Source organism: Daphnia pulicaria, chromosome 2, assembly GCF_021234035.1.
Source record: "Daphnia pulicaria isolate SC F1-1A chromosome 2, SC_F0-13Bv2, whole genome shotgun sequence".
NCBI lineage: Eukaryota > Metazoa > Arthropoda > Branchiopoda > Diplostraca > Daphniidae > Daphnia > Daphnia pulicaria.
This window is the reverse complement of record NC_060914.1, coordinates 9,672,557-9,688,170: the sequence shown is the minus strand read 5'-3', so window position 1 is coordinate 9,688,170 and position 15,614 is coordinate 9,672,557. Positions and strand designations below refer to the sequence as shown.

At 40.2% G+C, this 15,614-nt stretch overlaps 7 protein-coding genes across 8 annotated transcripts in view; 3 read left to right on the top strand and 4 right to left on the bottom strand.

Annotated features, from left to right (window-relative positions):
* The window catches only part of LOC124326057 (sodium/potassium-transporting ATPase subunit alpha-B-like), a 28,413-nt gene extending 26,926 nt beyond the window's left edge, over positions 1-1,487 (top strand). Inside the window, exon 13 of the mRNA XM_046784661.1 lies at positions 1,460-1,487. The gene's annotated coding sequence lies outside the window, so the exon portion shown is untranslated. The remainder of the gene's footprint in view (positions 1-1,459) is intronic.
* A 1,782-nt stretch (positions 1,488-3,269) lies between these two features.
* Positions 3,270-7,068, bottom strand: LOC124326443. 2 transcript variants are annotated; one of them, XM_046785275.1, is made up of 5 exons: positions 7,064-7,068; positions 4,354-4,512; positions 4,144-4,257; positions 3,838-4,067; positions 3,270-3,766 (listed from the first exon to the last, which is right to left on the bottom strand). In XM_046785275.1, the coding sequence occupies exons 2-5, from the start codon at positions 4,510-4,512 to the stop codon at positions 3,469-3,471; spliced, it is 801 nt and encodes a 266-aa protein (XP_046641231.1). In that variant the 5' UTR covers positions 7,064-7,068; the 3' UTR covers positions 3,270-3,468. The 2 variants fall into 2 exon arrangements, with proteins under 2 accessions (XP_046641231.1, XP_046641230.1); XM_046785274.1 differs by lacking the exon at positions 7,064-7,068 and adding an exon at positions 4,603-4,673.
* Positions 5,742-6,731, bottom strand: LOC124326494. The gene is made up of 4 exons (XM_046785375.1): positions 6,692-6,731; positions 6,444-6,603; positions 6,095-6,380; positions 5,742-6,025 (listed from the first exon to the last, which is right to left on the bottom strand). Exons 2-4 carry the CDS (start codon positions 6,601-6,603, stop codon positions 5,767-5,769), a joined length of 705 nt encoding a protein of 234 aa, XP_046641331.1. The 5' UTR covers positions 6,692-6,731; the 3' UTR covers positions 5,742-5,766.
* Positions 7,069-7,341: 273 nt separating the features above from the next.
* On the bottom strand, positions 7,342-8,470 carry LOC124326498. Its single transcript, XM_046785385.1, has 4 exons — positions 8,364-8,470; positions 8,105-8,275; positions 7,780-8,042; positions 7,342-7,720 (listed from the first exon to the last, which is right to left on the bottom strand). Exons 2-4 carry the CDS (start codon positions 8,273-8,275, stop codon positions 7,462-7,464), a joined length of 693 nt encoding a protein of 230 aa, XP_046641341.1. The 5' UTR covers positions 8,364-8,470; the 3' UTR covers positions 7,342-7,461.
* Positions 8,471-8,920: 450 nt separating this feature from the next.
* LOC124326411 lies at positions 8,921-10,472 on the bottom strand. Its single transcript, XM_046785222.1, has 4 exons — positions 10,407-10,472; positions 10,068-10,332; positions 9,615-9,967; positions 8,921-9,546 (listed from the first exon to the last, which is right to left on the bottom strand). The coding sequence occupies exons 2-4, from the start codon at positions 10,329-10,331 to the stop codon at positions 9,282-9,284; spliced, it is 882 nt and encodes a 293-aa protein (XP_046641178.1). The 5' UTR covers position 10,332; positions 10,407-10,472; the 3' UTR covers positions 8,921-9,281.
* A 1,286-nt stretch (positions 10,473-11,758) lies between these two features.
* LOC124326446 lies at positions 11,759-12,876 on the top strand. Its single transcript, XM_046785279.1, has 3 exons — positions 11,759-12,029; positions 12,131-12,447; positions 12,516-12,876. Exons 1-3 carry the CDS (start codon positions 11,841-11,843, stop codon positions 12,799-12,801), a joined length of 792 nt encoding a protein of 263 aa, XP_046641235.1. The 5' UTR covers positions 11,759-11,840; the 3' UTR covers positions 12,802-12,876.
* Positions 12,877-13,277: 401 nt separating this feature from the next.
* LOC124326361 lies at positions 13,278-14,664 on the top strand. Its single transcript, XM_046785128.1, has 3 exons — positions 13,278-13,308; positions 13,394-14,112; positions 14,200-14,664. Exons 2-3 carry the CDS (start codon positions 13,394-13,396, stop codon positions 14,456-14,458), a joined length of 978 nt encoding a protein of 325 aa, XP_046641084.1. The 5' UTR covers positions 13,278-13,308; the 3' UTR covers positions 14,459-14,664.
* Positions 14,665-15,614: the final 950 nt, after the last annotated feature.

Here is a 15,614-nt window from a genome sequence, read left to right as displayed (position 1 = left end):
CACATGAAATTAATGATTAACGGCTGATTTTAAACTTGAAAATGTCCCAAATTCTCATCAAAAGTCATCAAATAAATGATATTTTGCTGTTAATCTCACCAAAATATCACGACAAAATGAATGAGAATTAAGGTTATTCTCATGTATTTCTTTATGAGTTTTAATGAGATTTTTCCGTAAGGGCGGACGGGAGCAATACATTCCGGAATTCCAAAGAATTTCGAATATGCGTTGGTCTTACACTCATACTTAGCATAAAAATTCTCGCATTACAAAAATTCATTGTTCAAATATACGCTATGTATACAACAGTGCAACAGTGACATGATGCTTTGATGCTTCAAAATTCTGCATGGAAAAATTATTTCGAATATTATTTTTGTTAAATAATGGTTGCTGCACCAATTATAGAAAAGATGCGAATATAGTGAAAACCACATCCACCTATGTACTCAAGCTAATTACTTGGCCATTTATTTTTCGGTATCCCCCTTTGATTTGTAACAATAATTAACGTACTTCAAGGCAAAGCGTATAATAAGAAATTTGCTTAATGCGCAAGTCATCATTTAATTTGAAATATATTGGAAGTACTATAACACATGTAGCTATTGTATTTTAATATCACTAGAAAGTTGAACACGTGAATATAAATTCCATACGGGTTTTTTTTCAAATCTACTATAGCGAAGCATGATATTTTTTACACAACAATTTGTAACCATCATCATGGAATAAAGGAGATTCAGCTACAGTTTTACGTCCAACATGATTGCGTGTAAAAACGAACGCGAATAATAAAATTTGTAAAAACCGTGTATTGATTACGCAATAATTGCAAAACTATTTATTATTACAATACAATACGATAAACACTATTGCAAGCACCGATATATAGCAGTAGCCTAGCTTTTGGATAAGTAAATAAAAATAATTAATTTTAGCAAAGGACGCCGGCAAGCTGTTATTCGTGGTTATTCTAATAAGCCGGTGGCAAAAATCTGCATCAAAGAATGCTACCTTATCCAAATTTAATATGTTTAAGATTTATTTATTTATTTATTAAGTATATTTTTAAGAGTCTTTTTGCTTGTATTATTAAGTTAACTTTTCAAAATTCCGTCGCATTATTGAAGAATGCGATCCGGTCATCCGGAATAATTAAAATATTTTTGAATCTGCACATTCAGTCATTCAAAAATGCGCAAGAATAATAACGAAACGTATATCCTTGGTATATATCCAGGCATAATTCACGTTCACGACGTACGCTGAAGACGGGACTGACGGGAACTGCTGAAAATTCCTCATCCTTAAAAGTTCAAACTATTCGCCGGTCTCAGCAACACTTCAAAAATATTTCAGTGTACACAGATCTTAAAACACTTGGAGATAGTGGACTCACTGGAGAGTTGCGAAACGAAATATTTTACTCTACGATATCCCGCCATGGGATATATCTTATAATTTGCCAAGAGTATGCAAATAAATTCATAATACTAATGAAGATAGCACGATCAAAATACATCCGCGCATACCGGTACTCATTTCCGTCTTTTTATGAACATATCAACCTAGAAGTGTCGGAGGAAAAACACATCCAGGCATATGGTATTTTTTTAAAAGCAGTTAGCTCTTAAAAAGAATTCGCCACGATATAAGTAATGTGACGGAAAATTTTTTATCAGCACATATTTATTAATTAGATCATGGCGGCTAGAATCATTTCAAAATGTAAATATATTTGGCTGTAATACGTACTCGACATCCTAAAGAAGACGGAAACCATAAGGCCACCAACTAAAGAAATCGACATTGAATTCACATGACTGAACTCACGAACAACAAGTTTAACAAAGATTCATTCCAGGTAACAAGCACAGCAATGTGACACCATCAAGTTGTTGAATAATAAACCGAATAGGAAGTGACAGTCAAAATAACAGTGGCAAAAATACCGAAATTTCGATTTTGACGAAAGTAACGGTCAATTGAAATTTGTTTTGGGACATGTTCGCGGACATGAATTCTCTCCTCGTTCAAAGAAGATTTTACCAAATGGGTTGCATCAATGTTCTGGCCTTCTTTAGACAGCTCTTCAGACACACTATCCGCCGCCCTGCAAATAATTTATTCAACGTTAACAACAGTGAACAGTCTGTGCATAATTAATTAATTATTGTCATTCATACTTTCCGTCGCTGCTGAATGAATTGGTCGAATCATTTTCATCAGCGACTCCAATCAATAACATGATGGAAAGCGCTCATCTCTCTTGCGTCGGCACGGATTAGGATTGCTATTAATGAACAGGTCCGATTTAAAACAGTTGTACATTGCTGCAACAGTGATGGTCGCTGTCGTCGTCGTGAATGAAGTGACTCTATTGAGAAGATTCAGCGAACTCAACAGAACGCTGGCTAAATATTTATTATAGCCAAAGAATCTCGGTGGTTCAAATCTTTTTCCGACGTTGTAATTTCCTCGGTTATTTGTTTCAAAAGTGCGTTGCGCAATTTCTTGTTGGTGTTGTTGATAGTCCGCGTATCTCTGCACATTTGCTGCACTGTATAGCTGCAGTCCAGCAGCGTCTGACCCAGTAATAATGGCCGGACCTATAATTTTGAAAGGTTTGGTCGAACACGGAAAAAAAAAAAGACCAACGGCCTGGTTGCTGGACGGACCAATAAACATGTTGGTTGCCATGTAGCCGAGACAAAACACAGTAGAAACAAAACAGCAATTTTCATTTCGACCGATTAAATTTTCTGGAAAAATTCAAAATGTACTTTTTTTTTCAAAGTTTTGTGACAGATTATTTTAACATCAAAACATGCTCTATACCTCACCGAGAACCACCGCGAGAACCTGTCGGGCGTCAAGTCAAGTTTCCACCTGAAAATCAGATTTGAATGAATAATATGTCTCCTTTTATAAACAAGCACACGGCAAGTTCGCTATATACGTGGGTGTCTTCTATAACAAGCCGGTGGCAAAAATCTGCATCAAAGAATGCTTTTCTTGAACAAAACTAAATATTTTAAAAAGACTCGTTTTTGGCGCTGTTCCACTGATGAGATAATTTTTTTAAAAATTTGCCGCTTAAAAATAGATAGCGATTCGATATGTCCGATAAGAAGTTTGTGAAATATTTTACAGTCTAACAGCGAACTCGCATGTATTTTCATATTAATTCTAATCAAGAATTAAGGCAATAATGCTTTCAGCAGTGAAATAATCATTGCCACCGTGTAGTGTGATAATTTTGTTTTTAAATCATGTATTTCCATCATCACTAGTTGATTACTGGCTACACCAAAGACCGCGGTTCATATGCTGCGGTGCAGATATAAATTAAATGGAACAAACAAATAATTAAGAAAAAAAAAATAAAACAGTTTCGCTGGAGAATTTTGAGGTGTGTGTGTCGTAAGAGTAGCTGAAATGGTCTTTTCTGTTTGAATTCTTTTAGCAAATAGCAAAGCCGGACGGACGGCATTTAAGCTGGGCGGCTCCCGCCACGGTGGCAGTCGCCTTGATGGTGGCGCCGGCAAAGGAGAAGACGGTGGTCATGGAAGTCACCGACACGGTGGTAGTGAGGCTCAAACTATTCAAATTGAGAAAGCCTCTGTCTTCTTGGCTGGGGTTCACTTCGACGTCATCAGCAGCTGAGTGATTCAGAGTCTGGGAGGACTCAATTTCCGGCTCACTGCTGGCTTCCTTCCCTTCGGCAGCCGGAAGAATTTCAACGGCCGACACTTCGAGACTGGAATAAAAATAATTGCAGGTAAAAACTATTTGATTGTGTGTCAATTGAATGTTATATGTGAAAATTACGCGATAGGTTGAGCGGGTTCAATGGCCTCCTTGGTTAAGTCTGAACCGGCCAGCAACTGCGCTACATCACGACGGCGGCGGGCGCAGGCCGTAGTGGCCAGCGTTTCAGCCACTGCAGGTGCTGCACCAGCTGCAGCTGCAGCAGGCACAACAGTTGAAAACTGGGCTTTGGGAATGCACTTGACGGTTGTTGGCGTCGAAACAACAACGGTGGAAGTCGCTATAATTGTCTACAAAATAATAAAAAGAAATAAAATGAATGAATCAAAGTGCCAATCAAATCTTATATATAAACTAACAACTCACAGTGGTGGTGGTGAAGGGTCTGAAATTCGTCAATACGCTGGGCAATGACAACAGGATTTTTTCCTCTTGATCGTGTTCGATTGACGGTTCAATTTTAGGTTGATTGTCGATGTCCTGATTAAAGTTTATTTAAAAAAAATTTAGATATAGTATCCGAAACCAACATTTGTGAGACATACAAAACAGAATCAAAATTGATTTAATTGTTACCTTAATTTCGGGCAGGGCTTCAATGTCAGCTGCTGGCTGTCCATCGGAGTAAAACAAAGGCATCAAGTGAGCCCTCGGAGCGTAGGGCATTGGCCAGACGTACCTCTGCTGATACGATAAGCCGACGAAGCAAGTGAGGAAAATCAAAGCCAATTTCATCTGAACATGATTTGTTATAAAGTAAAATATCAGTTAACAAAGCAACATTTAAAATTTAGAATTTAGATTAATTTTTTTTTTTTTAGTTACCTTGCGGAGTTCGATGCTGGAGTGAAACTAAACTACCCTCCATGCACCCCCTCGGTCTTTATATAGGGGGGAGACTACGGAGCCCCATAAGAATAATATCCCTTTCTTCTTCTTCTTCGTACAAATGTGTTAATGTATGCTTATAACCTTCTCGTGTTATTTTCTCGAGAAACTTCTTGTGTTATAGGTTCTCTCGCTATATAGCTTTTTTAGTTTGATAGCATCAGTTTAAAAAAAAAGAACGCGGAGATTCCCTTATATAGTTCTTCCACCCTCTCTTATTATTCAACCCCCATCCACCCCCTTCTTTCCGAATGGTTTATAGACCTGTTGGTCATGGACTCTTGGACGTCCTTCACCCAACCTGGAAGTTCAAGTTCCTTTTAGTTCATTCACTTTTATACCGTCTGTAGCCCAACGCACGTATATAGGACTTTTAAACCAACTCATGTGGGCTGGCCGGCTGCCCGGCTGGCTGTCACTGGAGATAACCGACCAGTTCTTTTTTTTTTTTTAAATAACAACATCCACACGTGGCGTATACATATCAGCTGCTTTCTCGTTTCTCTATATCAGATCTTATATGTATAACAAAAAATAAAATAAAACAAAATTAAATAAGTCTTATTTTGGCTCATTCTACCTCGTCCAAAGACTATATCTATAATAGATCATTCGTGTCTCATCGCCAGAATTTTTAATTGGAAAAAAACTAAATTCTTTATATAAAATATGTCTTATTTGAAAAAAAGACTAATTTTGTTTATGTTTCATATATTTATGTCAAGTATAAGTTGTGCATATTTTTATATTTTTAAAAAACACTCTATCTGAAGGTTTTATATGTATGTTTTATATAGCTTATACTGATCATTGTAATTTATCGGCCAATATTATCCGGCATATCGACAGCAAGAATTGTCCTCATCAGCCAAAATAATCCATACAGTCTGCCGCCCACTTGAGCTATTCTAATATTTGTAATGGAAGATTATAACTTATTCTTGTATTCATGGTCACACAATTTGAAGGGAAATCAGTGCGAGAGAGAAGGCCATAAAAGGTTGAAATTCTCTTTCGTCGAAAAAAAAACAAATAAAAAACATCAATACAAATGAGAAAATAGAAAAAAGTTCCTGAGTTGAAATTGTCAAATGACATCATTTAGGCAGCGCAAACAAGGAATCCGGCTGGAAGGCATTTCAGACCGTTAGCATCGGTCAGGTCTTTTGTGGACGTGATGGTCTGAGGAACAAACTTGTAGGCCGTGGAAGAGACTGTCACCCACTTGACAGTCGTGGCTGCCGTATTTCCTAGACGAGTCTCCGCCAATTTCTCCGCCATTTCTTCGTCCGATTTGGAAGACAAAAGCTCCGGCTGATCTTGCACCGCCGGAGCGTCAAGGATCACACTGGTCTCCATCCTGCAAATGCCAATCGACCCACAAAGATTTAAAAATTGTTTCAGAAATCTCTGTTAACGAGTTGCTTACGCCAAGGGTAGAGCCGGTTTGATGTCGGCGGCTCCTTCGGCTGAAAGTTCCGCCACGTCACGACGGCGGCGGGCGCAGGCCGTAGTGGCGAAGCCCTGCCCAACTGCGGAGAAATTGATGGAGGGGATGCATGTGGCATACACGGCCGACGTCACGGTCGACACGGCCACGACGGTCGTCGTCGACGTCCTGGTTATCAAATTGGAAATGGGCGAGAGAATGTTGCCGAACAGGCGACCCAATGGCGTGTCGTTGATGTTGTTCCTCGGCAGGATCTCTTCAGCCTATGGCATTATTGTCAATCATTTCTATAAGCGCGATGATTTGGTTTCATTTTATTATACCTTATTGCTGTCGTCGTTGAAGAAATCGTAGCCGGCCGGAATTCCGTTGGCGTAAAACAACGGGACGTAGCGGGCCCGAGCTTGACGGGCGTACGGCATCGGCGGCCTGACGCCGGTGGCCAGGCAGGCCAAGCAAAGTAGCAAGAACGACAGGAGCAATTTCATCTGTATAAACAATCACAATTAAAATTTAGTTTCATTTAATTTTTTACACAAAATTGAATTGAAATTGATTGAGAAGAGAAGAACTTACTTTTGTTGAGCGCGTCTGAGGGTTGAAGGTGAACTCTTGATTTCTTGGCCGTCTTACCGTATTTATACGCAAGCAGCTTTCATCCCCCTATCGTTCAGTAAATTCTATTCTCCACCCCTTTAGCCCCCCCCCCCTTTTACCCTCCTCCCTCTTCCACCCGTTAAAAAATTTCAAACTTATTATAACGCAAGAGAATACACGAAGCAGTAGTAATTGTCCGAAACTTTTAAATTTAACATCCGCTCTTTTAGAAAGTAATTAAAAAATTATTTTGATCTTTTAGTTTTGGGCACTCGACTGGAACTTTAATTTTTTAACCCCTGCAAGTACAATAAGTCCAAGTCATTGCCCCTTGATTCCAGAAGCCCAGACCTTGTGATGTTGTTGGCCTCTGGCAATGTTTTGGATGGGGTGCGCAACAGCACGTGGAATAGTAGACACAAACAAAGGCTTTGCCATCACAACAAAGAATCGTGAGATTTTTCAACCCGAGCGATGAACTCGCCCTTGTCTCACGTACTAAAGCACAACAGTGTAGGCATCCAGCGAAATCAATCCATATTGGGAATTCATTATGTAAATTCTAGAGATCAAACGACGCACGGCTTTGTGTCTTTCATTTCCCCCAAAGAATAAATTAACGAATGAAATCAAAAGAGACACGGTGTGTATTTCCTGAGCATCTAAATAGTATTGAGGTAATAGCAGTAAATAATCATAGAAAAAAAAAATCAGAAATGGGTAAATAAAAAATCAGATCGTTTAATAAATTAAGTGCAAATGACAAATCCGGATGGGAGGCACAACAATCCGGCGGCTATGCCCAGCGATGTGGTGGACGTGATGGAAGTGGCCACAAAGGCGTAAGTAGTCGTGTAACTAGTTGCCGAAACCGTGGTGGTGAAAGCCGCTCGTTGCTGATACGTCGAATAATCGGCGATCGACGCTTCCAGCGCTTCTTCTTTTTGCGACGAAATAATGTCCGCCATCACAGCTGGAACATCGTCGGAAATCACGCTCGTTTCCAACCTAATAATTAATTAATGATTACAATCAGTGGATTGACATTTTATGCACGATGGACTTACGGTTTTGGTAGATCGGGTTTGATTTCGATTTCGTCGCCGACCAGCAATTGATTTTTGACGTCCCTCCGTCGTCTGGCGCAAGCGGTGGTGGCCGAAAATTGGGCGGACGGGATGCACTTGACGACGGCGGCCGTCGTGGCCGTCGACGTCACCACCGACGTCAGTGTCGTCGTCGTCGTGAACAGGTAGATGCTGTTGGCGTTGAGGAATAAGCGCTGCGGGGCGTTGTTGCGCGGAATCACTTCTGCGCTCTGCTTTTCATCCTGCCGGCGCCAAATTTATAAAATTCAAATTCAAATGATGAAATGTATAATCGAATTTTTACCTTGGGGTTTACGTCGCTCTTCTTGACGACGTCGTAGCCAGCCGGAAGTCCATCGCTGTAATAGAGGGGCTTGTAAGCGGCCTGATTCGGATTGATGGGAAACGGCCAAATGTAGCGCTCCTGTTGGGAAGCGCAGACGAAACAACCCAAGACGAGGAGTGCCAATTTCATCTATAATTTGAATGTTATCGAATATAATAAAGCTGAAAATAAAATTGAAAAAATGGTTTCAACGGAGTTCAAATAGAAAGCTTCTTACCCTGATGTTGTCTATGGTCAAGACCTGTCTTCTCTCGACTCCAAGTCTAGATTTTATAGGATTTCCAAGATTCCGACGACTGGAAATAGTCAATTCCTATTGGCGGCCCTCTCGTACTCATCATTTACATCAAACCCCCTTACACGAAATTTTCGGGGGGGTTAAATACAGCTGCTTTCTCTTTTTCAACCCCGATTTGTTGTTGTTGCTATCCGTTTTTTAAAAAGAGTGATTTCTATAAGCAAAAGCGGTGTTGTAGCCTGTGTAAAGAGAACAGCCAACACAAAGAAGAGAAAGTTTTTCACCCCCTCTACATATCGTAACATCTTTGGTTGCTACCCCTCCGCATCACGTGGGCAGGGGATGTTTTTTTTAAAGGTCACAACTCCCTCAAGGTCTGTATACAAACAAAGCCCTCACATTTTCAAAAAGCTGGTCATACACGTGGACTTTTTTTACCTCACCCCGCACCGACAACTATAGAGGGTTCCGTTAGCAACACAAAACTCGTATATTCTAAAGGTCGTCAAGAACAGAAAATTTTAAAATCATCAAACTTGATTGCAATTAATGTTTATTGTACTGATTGCCATGTGGAAAATTCCGTTGGTTTAAAACCGAAATCCACACACTTTGTGTGATAGCAAAAGTTAGAAATTCTATAATTCAATTTTACAGCTGTGATGTAAGAGAACAAAGGAATTAAATTACTAGGCTGAAAGGATAATGTGTACGGTGGTGTACAGGCTATAGTTTAAATCGTTCTAGATTTACAACTAACTATTTGCATACTAAAATTTAGCCACCATAATTAAAGCTAAGATGCGCATTTCTAATTTCTAAGATAACAAGTGCAGAATAAATAATACATTATATGGGAGAAAAACGACGACGACTAAATGGGATGTTACAAAATGTCTAACAAAGATTAATACCCGACGGTAAGCACAACAAACTGGAGCCTAGAGTAACCGTCTTCCGCGAACTGGTAACGCTGATTGTGGCGGTCGTCAGTGTGGAAGTGGTGGTTAATGTCAGAAGCGCATTCAAACCGATGAAACGAGCGCCAGCCGATCGACGATGACTTCGGTCTTCCAGCGAAGAAACGACGGTGACGGCATCTCGGGCGGATCTGGGCGAATCGCTCAGAGAATCCAGCGTAAGGGCGGCCGACGGTTCCACACTAATTTACAAAAATTAATTCATTCTCTAGAAATTACAATTGACAAATAATAATTTTTTTACGTGTACATTTGAACTTGAGATGGCGAAAGAGCTTCGTGATCGTCCAGCAATTCTTTCATGACGGATAAATCGCGTCGACGGCGGCAGGCGGTTGTCGATCCGGCGGAGAAAGAGGCGGAAGGAATGCAGGATATTACTGAAGTCGAAACGATGGTGGTGGTGGCGATGCTGTATTTAGTGCTGGTCGCCACAGTGCCGAAAAGCAGATTGGACAGTAGCGCATTATCGAAAAGTCGTCCTTCCGGATTCTTGGGTTTACCGGGTTTACCGGGTTTGCCCATCCGGGCCTCGACCGTCGACTCTTGCTGATTAGTTTCATCGTTGACATACTCATCTTGATTAATTTCCTGTTCTTCTTCCTAAAAACACATATTTTTAAATGATTTATTTTTTAATTTGAATTGATTATTATATTTTAATGATTTATTGTTTAATTTAAAAAAAATGAACGAATGTTACGGGTTGTTGTTGTTGGAAGGATTTGAATAAGACGACACCCGGATTATTCTGTGCCGGGAAATATTTCACATACTGCGGCTGGGAATAAGAATAATAAGGGTGGTAAGATCCCGAGAAAATGTTGCTCCATTGTCTCAAATTGTTGGTGACAGGATAATGATACTGGAGCGGCACTTTTGGGTGATACTGTGGCATGGACCACAAGGCATTTTGTTGCCTAGAAACGGCGATCAGACAACTCAAGACCAATAGAGCGATCTTCATCCTATTAAATTATGTTCAAGTATTATCAAAATTAAATTTCTATCAGGACAGGCGATGCGATTTTTCTGACTGTACCTGAATGTTGCGTCTGGCGTTGTGATAACCTCCCGGTGCCCTACCGCGCCTTTTATATTTGGCAACTTTTTCTCGATGGCCACACACGCACACAGGTACACTATACACCACCATACTACTACTATACGGAAGAGTGCGCACAACAAAAAAATGGTATTCAGACGATTGTCGTGAGACAGGCTGACACGGAAACGCTTCAGATTTTTTCTTCCATCCATTTGAAGATAGAGAGTAGCGCAACATTGCTGAGCTGCTCCGAAGACACGGCCCAGCATGGCATTCCCGATACACGTTCAAATCAATGTGGAATATTCATCCTTTTTTGTGTGAGTATAGAGGACTGTTGTGGTTTTTTTAGTGGAAAAAAAAACGTTCTGGGTTTACTGTTATCACGAACTCTATGATGCAAGTCGACTCGCCCCAAAAAAGGTCGTGAACGCGGTGGAATTTTCCAAACGACAAAAGAGAGGTCAAGCGCATTTTCTCGTCAATCAAAGTGTCAAAGTTTGTCTCGCTCGCTAATGATATAATCTCAATGGGGAATCAGATTTTCGGGATCGGGAGAACCGTTATATAGTCGATGACGCTTTTATATGCTGGCGACTTACCTGTAATAGCACCCACACATTGTGACACTTTTTTTCTATCGCTCGAGAAAAATCGATTTTAAAAATAATCGTTTTGTTTTTTATTGGCTTTTATTTTGTTCAGGAAATCGGTCGGACAAGTGTCAAAATTGTCACACTCATGTAGAAGATAACTATTCACGATACATCGACAGCCTATATCAGATTATTCGTGAACATTTCTTCCAGTTATGCGGAACGCTCAGGACTTTTTGAATCACGAAATGTCTGCCGCGTTTTCGGGATGACAGAGTAAAATGGAAAATTCTTTGTTTGGTGTATTTAGTTGAGGGAAATCAAACCAATCCACTTGAATAGCTATCAGAGTTATGATGAGAGCGAACGAACGTTGTAATATCGGGAATTTCACCGATAGCAAAATTCAAGTGGATTCTTCTCTATCTCTCGGAATAGCCAAACGTTAACTATAATTTGTTTAACGAGAATTTCCGAAATTCTTGATAGAGTACACGACATTTTTTCCACATTATTACGTGCAATGCATTTAAATGAAGATTACATGGGAAAATGTCGTTCTTGAAATAATCGCTAAAATTCGTGCGACTTGAAATAACAATTGGAACAAAATACGTAATAATCTATTTCTTTTTTTAAATTCATTTTCGTGATAATGATGCTTGACTATTTTCTACATCCCTTCTTTTACTATAAAAGCGACTACTGCTGACGATTTTAATTTATTCAACAGAGTTTACCACGGTTGAATCGACGCAACTGATTCACCAGCGAATAGTGTGACTCACAACTTTTCTTTGTGTCGATATAGAAAAATATTTCAAAAAATAAAATGAAGTTTACGCTAGTTTTTTTGCTGATGTGTTTCTTTTCAGTGGCTTGGCAGCAGCAGCACGCCCATTGGGCATCACCTAACATTCGAATGCCATTTTATCCGTATCTGAATCAATTATCCATGCCCATTTATGCATCCATTCTTGCATCGGAGCTCAGACATTTGCGTTATTCAAATTTACCAGCAGTAAAAAATCCATTTCTTTCTTATTCTTTTTTGTTGGATTTCTAAATAAGGTAAAGAGTAAAATTCATGTAACGATATCACTTGTTATTTTTTAAAATTAGAAACAACTTGAAGACCATCAATTAGAAAGATCGTCGATAGAAAGTTTCCAGGAAGGCAGAACGAAAGGAGATCAAAGATCATTCGGTTTGGGCAAAGTCAATTATTTGGCCAGCCTGATCCTTTATTCGCTGTCACTCACAGTCACCAGCACCAGCTACACAACAACCACGTCCGTCATTACTGGTGCAACTGTACTCACCTGTTTTACTAGTACCATGTTCTCAACGACCGTTGCGTGCCGACGCAAACGAGATGCACTTTCCAATCTTTTGATTGGCGATGATGACCGTCAATATCTCAGCGCTCCAATTGAAACGTAAGCACCGCAACATTTATAAATTTTGTTTAAATTAATTTTATCGCAATTATTCTCCATTACATCAGTGCGGTGGATAGCGCATTTAAATTGCCCAGAGAAGGCATAGACGTCAATCCTGGCGATCTAATCGCATCTTCTCAAATTGAACGAGAAACCGATGTTGAATTTGCTCCCAAACTAAGCGAGTCATCCATCAACCGTTATGCCAGAGATGTTGATATTGATACGGTGACATTGACCTCAACTGTAACTACATATTCCTTGTCTCTGTCTGCTAGTATTCGAACCGTAACAAATCTAGCTGCTACCACCGCTCTATCCTGTTTACCATCCGGATTCACCCTCTGTTAAATAAACTTTTACAACAGCAAAACATGCAATTTGTAACGTTTTTAAAATTCTTGGGTTGATGAGATTTAGAAATGTATGTAGTACTATTTAATATTAATGTATTTTAAATTCCGCTTTATCTTATAATACACATTCATCATACCGCTTACATGGTCAAGTATTATTGACATTTCAATGATTTAACATGTAAAACAAATAAGGGCACGACTGTGTGTGTGTGTAGTTCCCAGGTATTTTGACTATTTCAACTTTGGATCACTAAGAGGGCAACTGCCACAAGTTATAGAAGAAGCTGATTTCGTGTTATATGTACACAGGACACCCTTGTTCGGAAAAGAACAAACTTGCCCTAACTATTCATTATTGACCACACGTGACAAAAAAAGGGCAGCTAAAGGTAAACCAACACGGTGTAATAGAAGTGACCCCTGCGCCCTGCCTGCTGGGTCGTCTATATAAACCAGGTAGCAAAGAAACTGTCGCGACACATTTGAAGGAAACCCAAAGGTATACTAATATCTCTTGCGTCTATTGAAGCAGTTACACATAATTTTATAACGCCATTAATTAATTTTCCCTTATTTTTATTCAGATGAAATTGGCTCTGATTTTTATCGCGGGCTGCATTAGCGCATCGCTTTCTTACGGCCAGCCGCCGTTCCAATGGCAGCAGTTCCCACCATCTAAAAATCCCCCTTACATGGCCCTAGTCGATTACAGGAACGACGATCCTGACGACATCATCACAGGTAATGACAACTGGGATCTAAACAGCGACGACGAGAATTTATGGGCCCAGCAGCGGCCGGCTAGCGCTCCGCCTTTGCGTCAGTATCACCACAATGAGAACGTCAATCAATTCTATTACCCCATGTCGCCCAATTTCCTGCCGACTCCGGTGAGAGATCACGAAAGGATCAGCTCTCGTCAGAAGACTCGGCTCCGACATCCTTTCATCCGTCCGTCACCAGGGCCAGCAGACAATTCCGACACGCTGAATAGCAACAACGCCCGTTTCTTCGCCTCTTTCCCCAATTTGTTTTTCCCCTCCATGTTTTACTCGTATTTGAGCAGCATCAGCACGTCGGCTTATTCGACCACGACCTCATATCTCATTTTGAATTCGACTTTGACGACGACTTTGATTACGTCGTGTATTCCGCTGTCGTCATTCAGCGCCGCCTCATTGGCAACTGTGGGTTGCCGCAGAAGGAGACATCTGATGGACGAGGCTTTCGTGACGGGTGATGACCAACAAGACCCTGTCAACATGCAAGACTATATTCCGTCAGAAGAAGAGGAACAACAACAGTAAGATGACCATAATTTTCTTGTCTACCAATGTCAAGCCAAATCAAATACATTTGTTCTTTTGGGATCTGATTTGCCGCGATTCAGATGGCTGCTGGGAACGTCGCCGATGGTGAACAATGTGGGTCGACATGTGCTGGACCCGGAGATTATGTCGTCCAAGGAAACTGAATTTTTATCCGGCAACCATCATCTGCCAGAATATTTATTACGCCGAGCGCGCTCGGCACGCTACACCATCACGTCAACATTTACCAGTTATTCTTTCTACACCGTCAATTCGACCAAAACCGCCTTTCTGGGTTCATCTCTTTTCTGCATGCCCGGTGGTTTCAGGACATGCTAATAATTCACATTTTGTCTTTTTTTTTTTTTTAAATAAACTATTTGATTATTATCACAGAGTTTTGAATTCCATCAATTTTCATGCTCTTGTTCTTATTTTTTGTTCAACACGTTATGCTGGATGGGTTTCAAATCTAGCCAGCAAATACAGTAATAAATTATAATTCATATCTCCTTCTGAAATAAATAAACTTGAATGAAATGTCACATTTTGCGCATTATTTTTTTTTTTCGAATAAAAACCCCGCAACGCCGGGAAATAACATCGTGATGGTCACTGTACTATGTTTTTCTGGTCCCGCATCGTCCCACATAAATTCACGTCACTCATGTCTCTGGATTGCGTCTAGGGAAATTTAAGTAGGCTATAGCACAGATTCAGAGAACAAGTTGGAATGTCTTAGCTTACGGTACTTTCGATGAAATAATAAAAATCCAAACACAAAAAAGACTCTCAAATATCTGTGTATTTTTAAATTCATTTCTTTTCTGTACAGTTATATGCAGTTATGCAGTATTGCACAATCGTGATAAATTATTCAGTTTGAGTCTGTGGGGTCATCAACTTAATTTTTAATTTATGGTGAAAGAGAGTGACTTTGCACTCTTTTTCTGACACGTGTAAAAGACGTGTAAATTGCTGTGTACTTACTATATGTATCGCTTTTCAGTTTCCCCAACACTCCCGGAGTGACTTGGTAAATATCGTTCACCCCATTCCGACTTCTGTAAGGGTGTAGTTTCCCAGTGTTTCCAGTGGCCATAACTATGAGAGGTGAGCGGGGGTGAGTTATACAGACCAAAAGGTGAAGGCCACTGTTAGATATTTATACAGCGCACACATTGTTAACACGTCTTTCCCAACAGTGATAGCCATATAGGTCCATGGCAGTGGCCGAAAGGGTCATCAGCTTAGGGACAATGCCTTGACGTTAAAACAGATTTCTTGTACCGGTACTGATATGCATTACATAGTTACATTTCTGTCGAAGAATTCCGAGAAATCCGGTTGAAGTCAAACCGGATGGGAGAGTCGATTTGGCGCTGTCATACAGGAATTACAGCTTTCGGCTTTCCTGCCGTGAGTACGCGTATACGGAAGACATTCCTCTTTTTATCATTAGACAGATCCTGTTTTTTTCTGCAGAGCGGGTATA

Bases quoted from the DNA above. Each gene is read 5' to 3' on its own strand.
- LOC124326443 (XM_046785275.1), bottom strand. From the start codon at position 4,512: ATGAAATTGGCTTTGATTTTCCTCACTTGCTTCGTCGGCTTATCGTAT. The intron at 4,258-4,353 runs GTAACAATTAAA...AACTTTAATCAG, and splicing joins AAGCCCTGCCCGAAATTAAG to GACATCGACAATCAACCTAA. The intron at 3,767-3,837 runs GTAATTTTCACA...TTTTTATTCCAG, and splicing joins GAACCCGCTCAACCTATCGC to TCTCGAAGTGTCGGCCGTTG.
- LOC124326494 (XM_046785375.1), bottom strand. From the start codon at position 6,603: ATGAAATTGCTCCTGTCGTTCTTGCTACTTTGCTTGGCCTGCCTGGCC. The intron at 6,381-6,443 runs ATAAGGTATAAT...CAATAATGCCAT, and splicing joins TTTCTTCAACGACGACAGCA to AGGCTGAAGAGATCCTGCCG. The intron at 6,026-6,094 runs GTAAGCAACTCG...TGGCATTTGCAG, and splicing joins AAACCGGCTCTACCCTTGGC to GATGGAGACCAGTGTGATCC.
- LOC124326498 (XM_046785385.1), bottom strand. From the start codon at position 8,275: ATGAAATTGGCACTCCTCGTCTTGGGTTGTTTCGTCTGCGCTTCCCAA. The intron at 8,043-8,104 runs GTAAAAATTCGA...TGGCGCCGGCAG, and splicing joins AGAGCGACGTAAACCCCAAG to GATGAAAAGCAGAGCGCAGA. The intron at 7,721-7,779 runs GTAAGTCCATCG...ATTAATTATTAG, and splicing joins AAACCCGATCTACCAAAACC to GTTGGAAACGAGCGTGATTT.
- LOC124326411 (XM_046785222.1), bottom strand. From the start codon at position 10,331: ATGAAGATCGCTCTATTGGTCTTGAGTTGTCTGATCGCCGTTTCTAGG. The intron at 9,968-10,067 runs GTAACATTCGTT...ATGTGTTTTTAG, and splicing joins CCTTCCAACAACAACAACCC to GAAGAAGAACAGGAAATTAA. The intron at 9,547-9,614 runs GTACACGTAAAA...TTTGTAAATTAG, and splicing joins TCGCCATCTCAAGTTCAAAT to TGTGGAACCGTCGGCCGCCC.
- LOC124326446 (XM_046785279.1), top strand. From the start codon at position 11,841: ATGAAGTTTACGCTAGTTTTTTTGCTGATGTGTTTCTTTTCAGTGGCT. The intron at 12,030-12,130 runs GTAAAAAATCCA...TTTTAAAATTAG, and splicing joins GTTATTCAAATTTACCAGCA to AAACAACTTGAAGACCATCA. The intron at 12,448-12,515 runs GTAAGCACCGCA...CCATTACATCAG, and splicing joins CTCAGCGCTCCAATTGAAAC to TGCGGTGGATAGCGCATTTA.
- LOC124326361 (XM_046785128.1), top strand. From the start codon at position 13,394: ATGAAATTGGCTCTGATTTTTATCGCGGGCTGCATTAGCGCATCGCTT. The intron at 14,113-14,199 runs GTAAGATGACCA...GCCGCGATTCAG, and splicing joins GAAGAAGAGGAACAACAACA to ATGGCTGCTGGGAACGTCGC.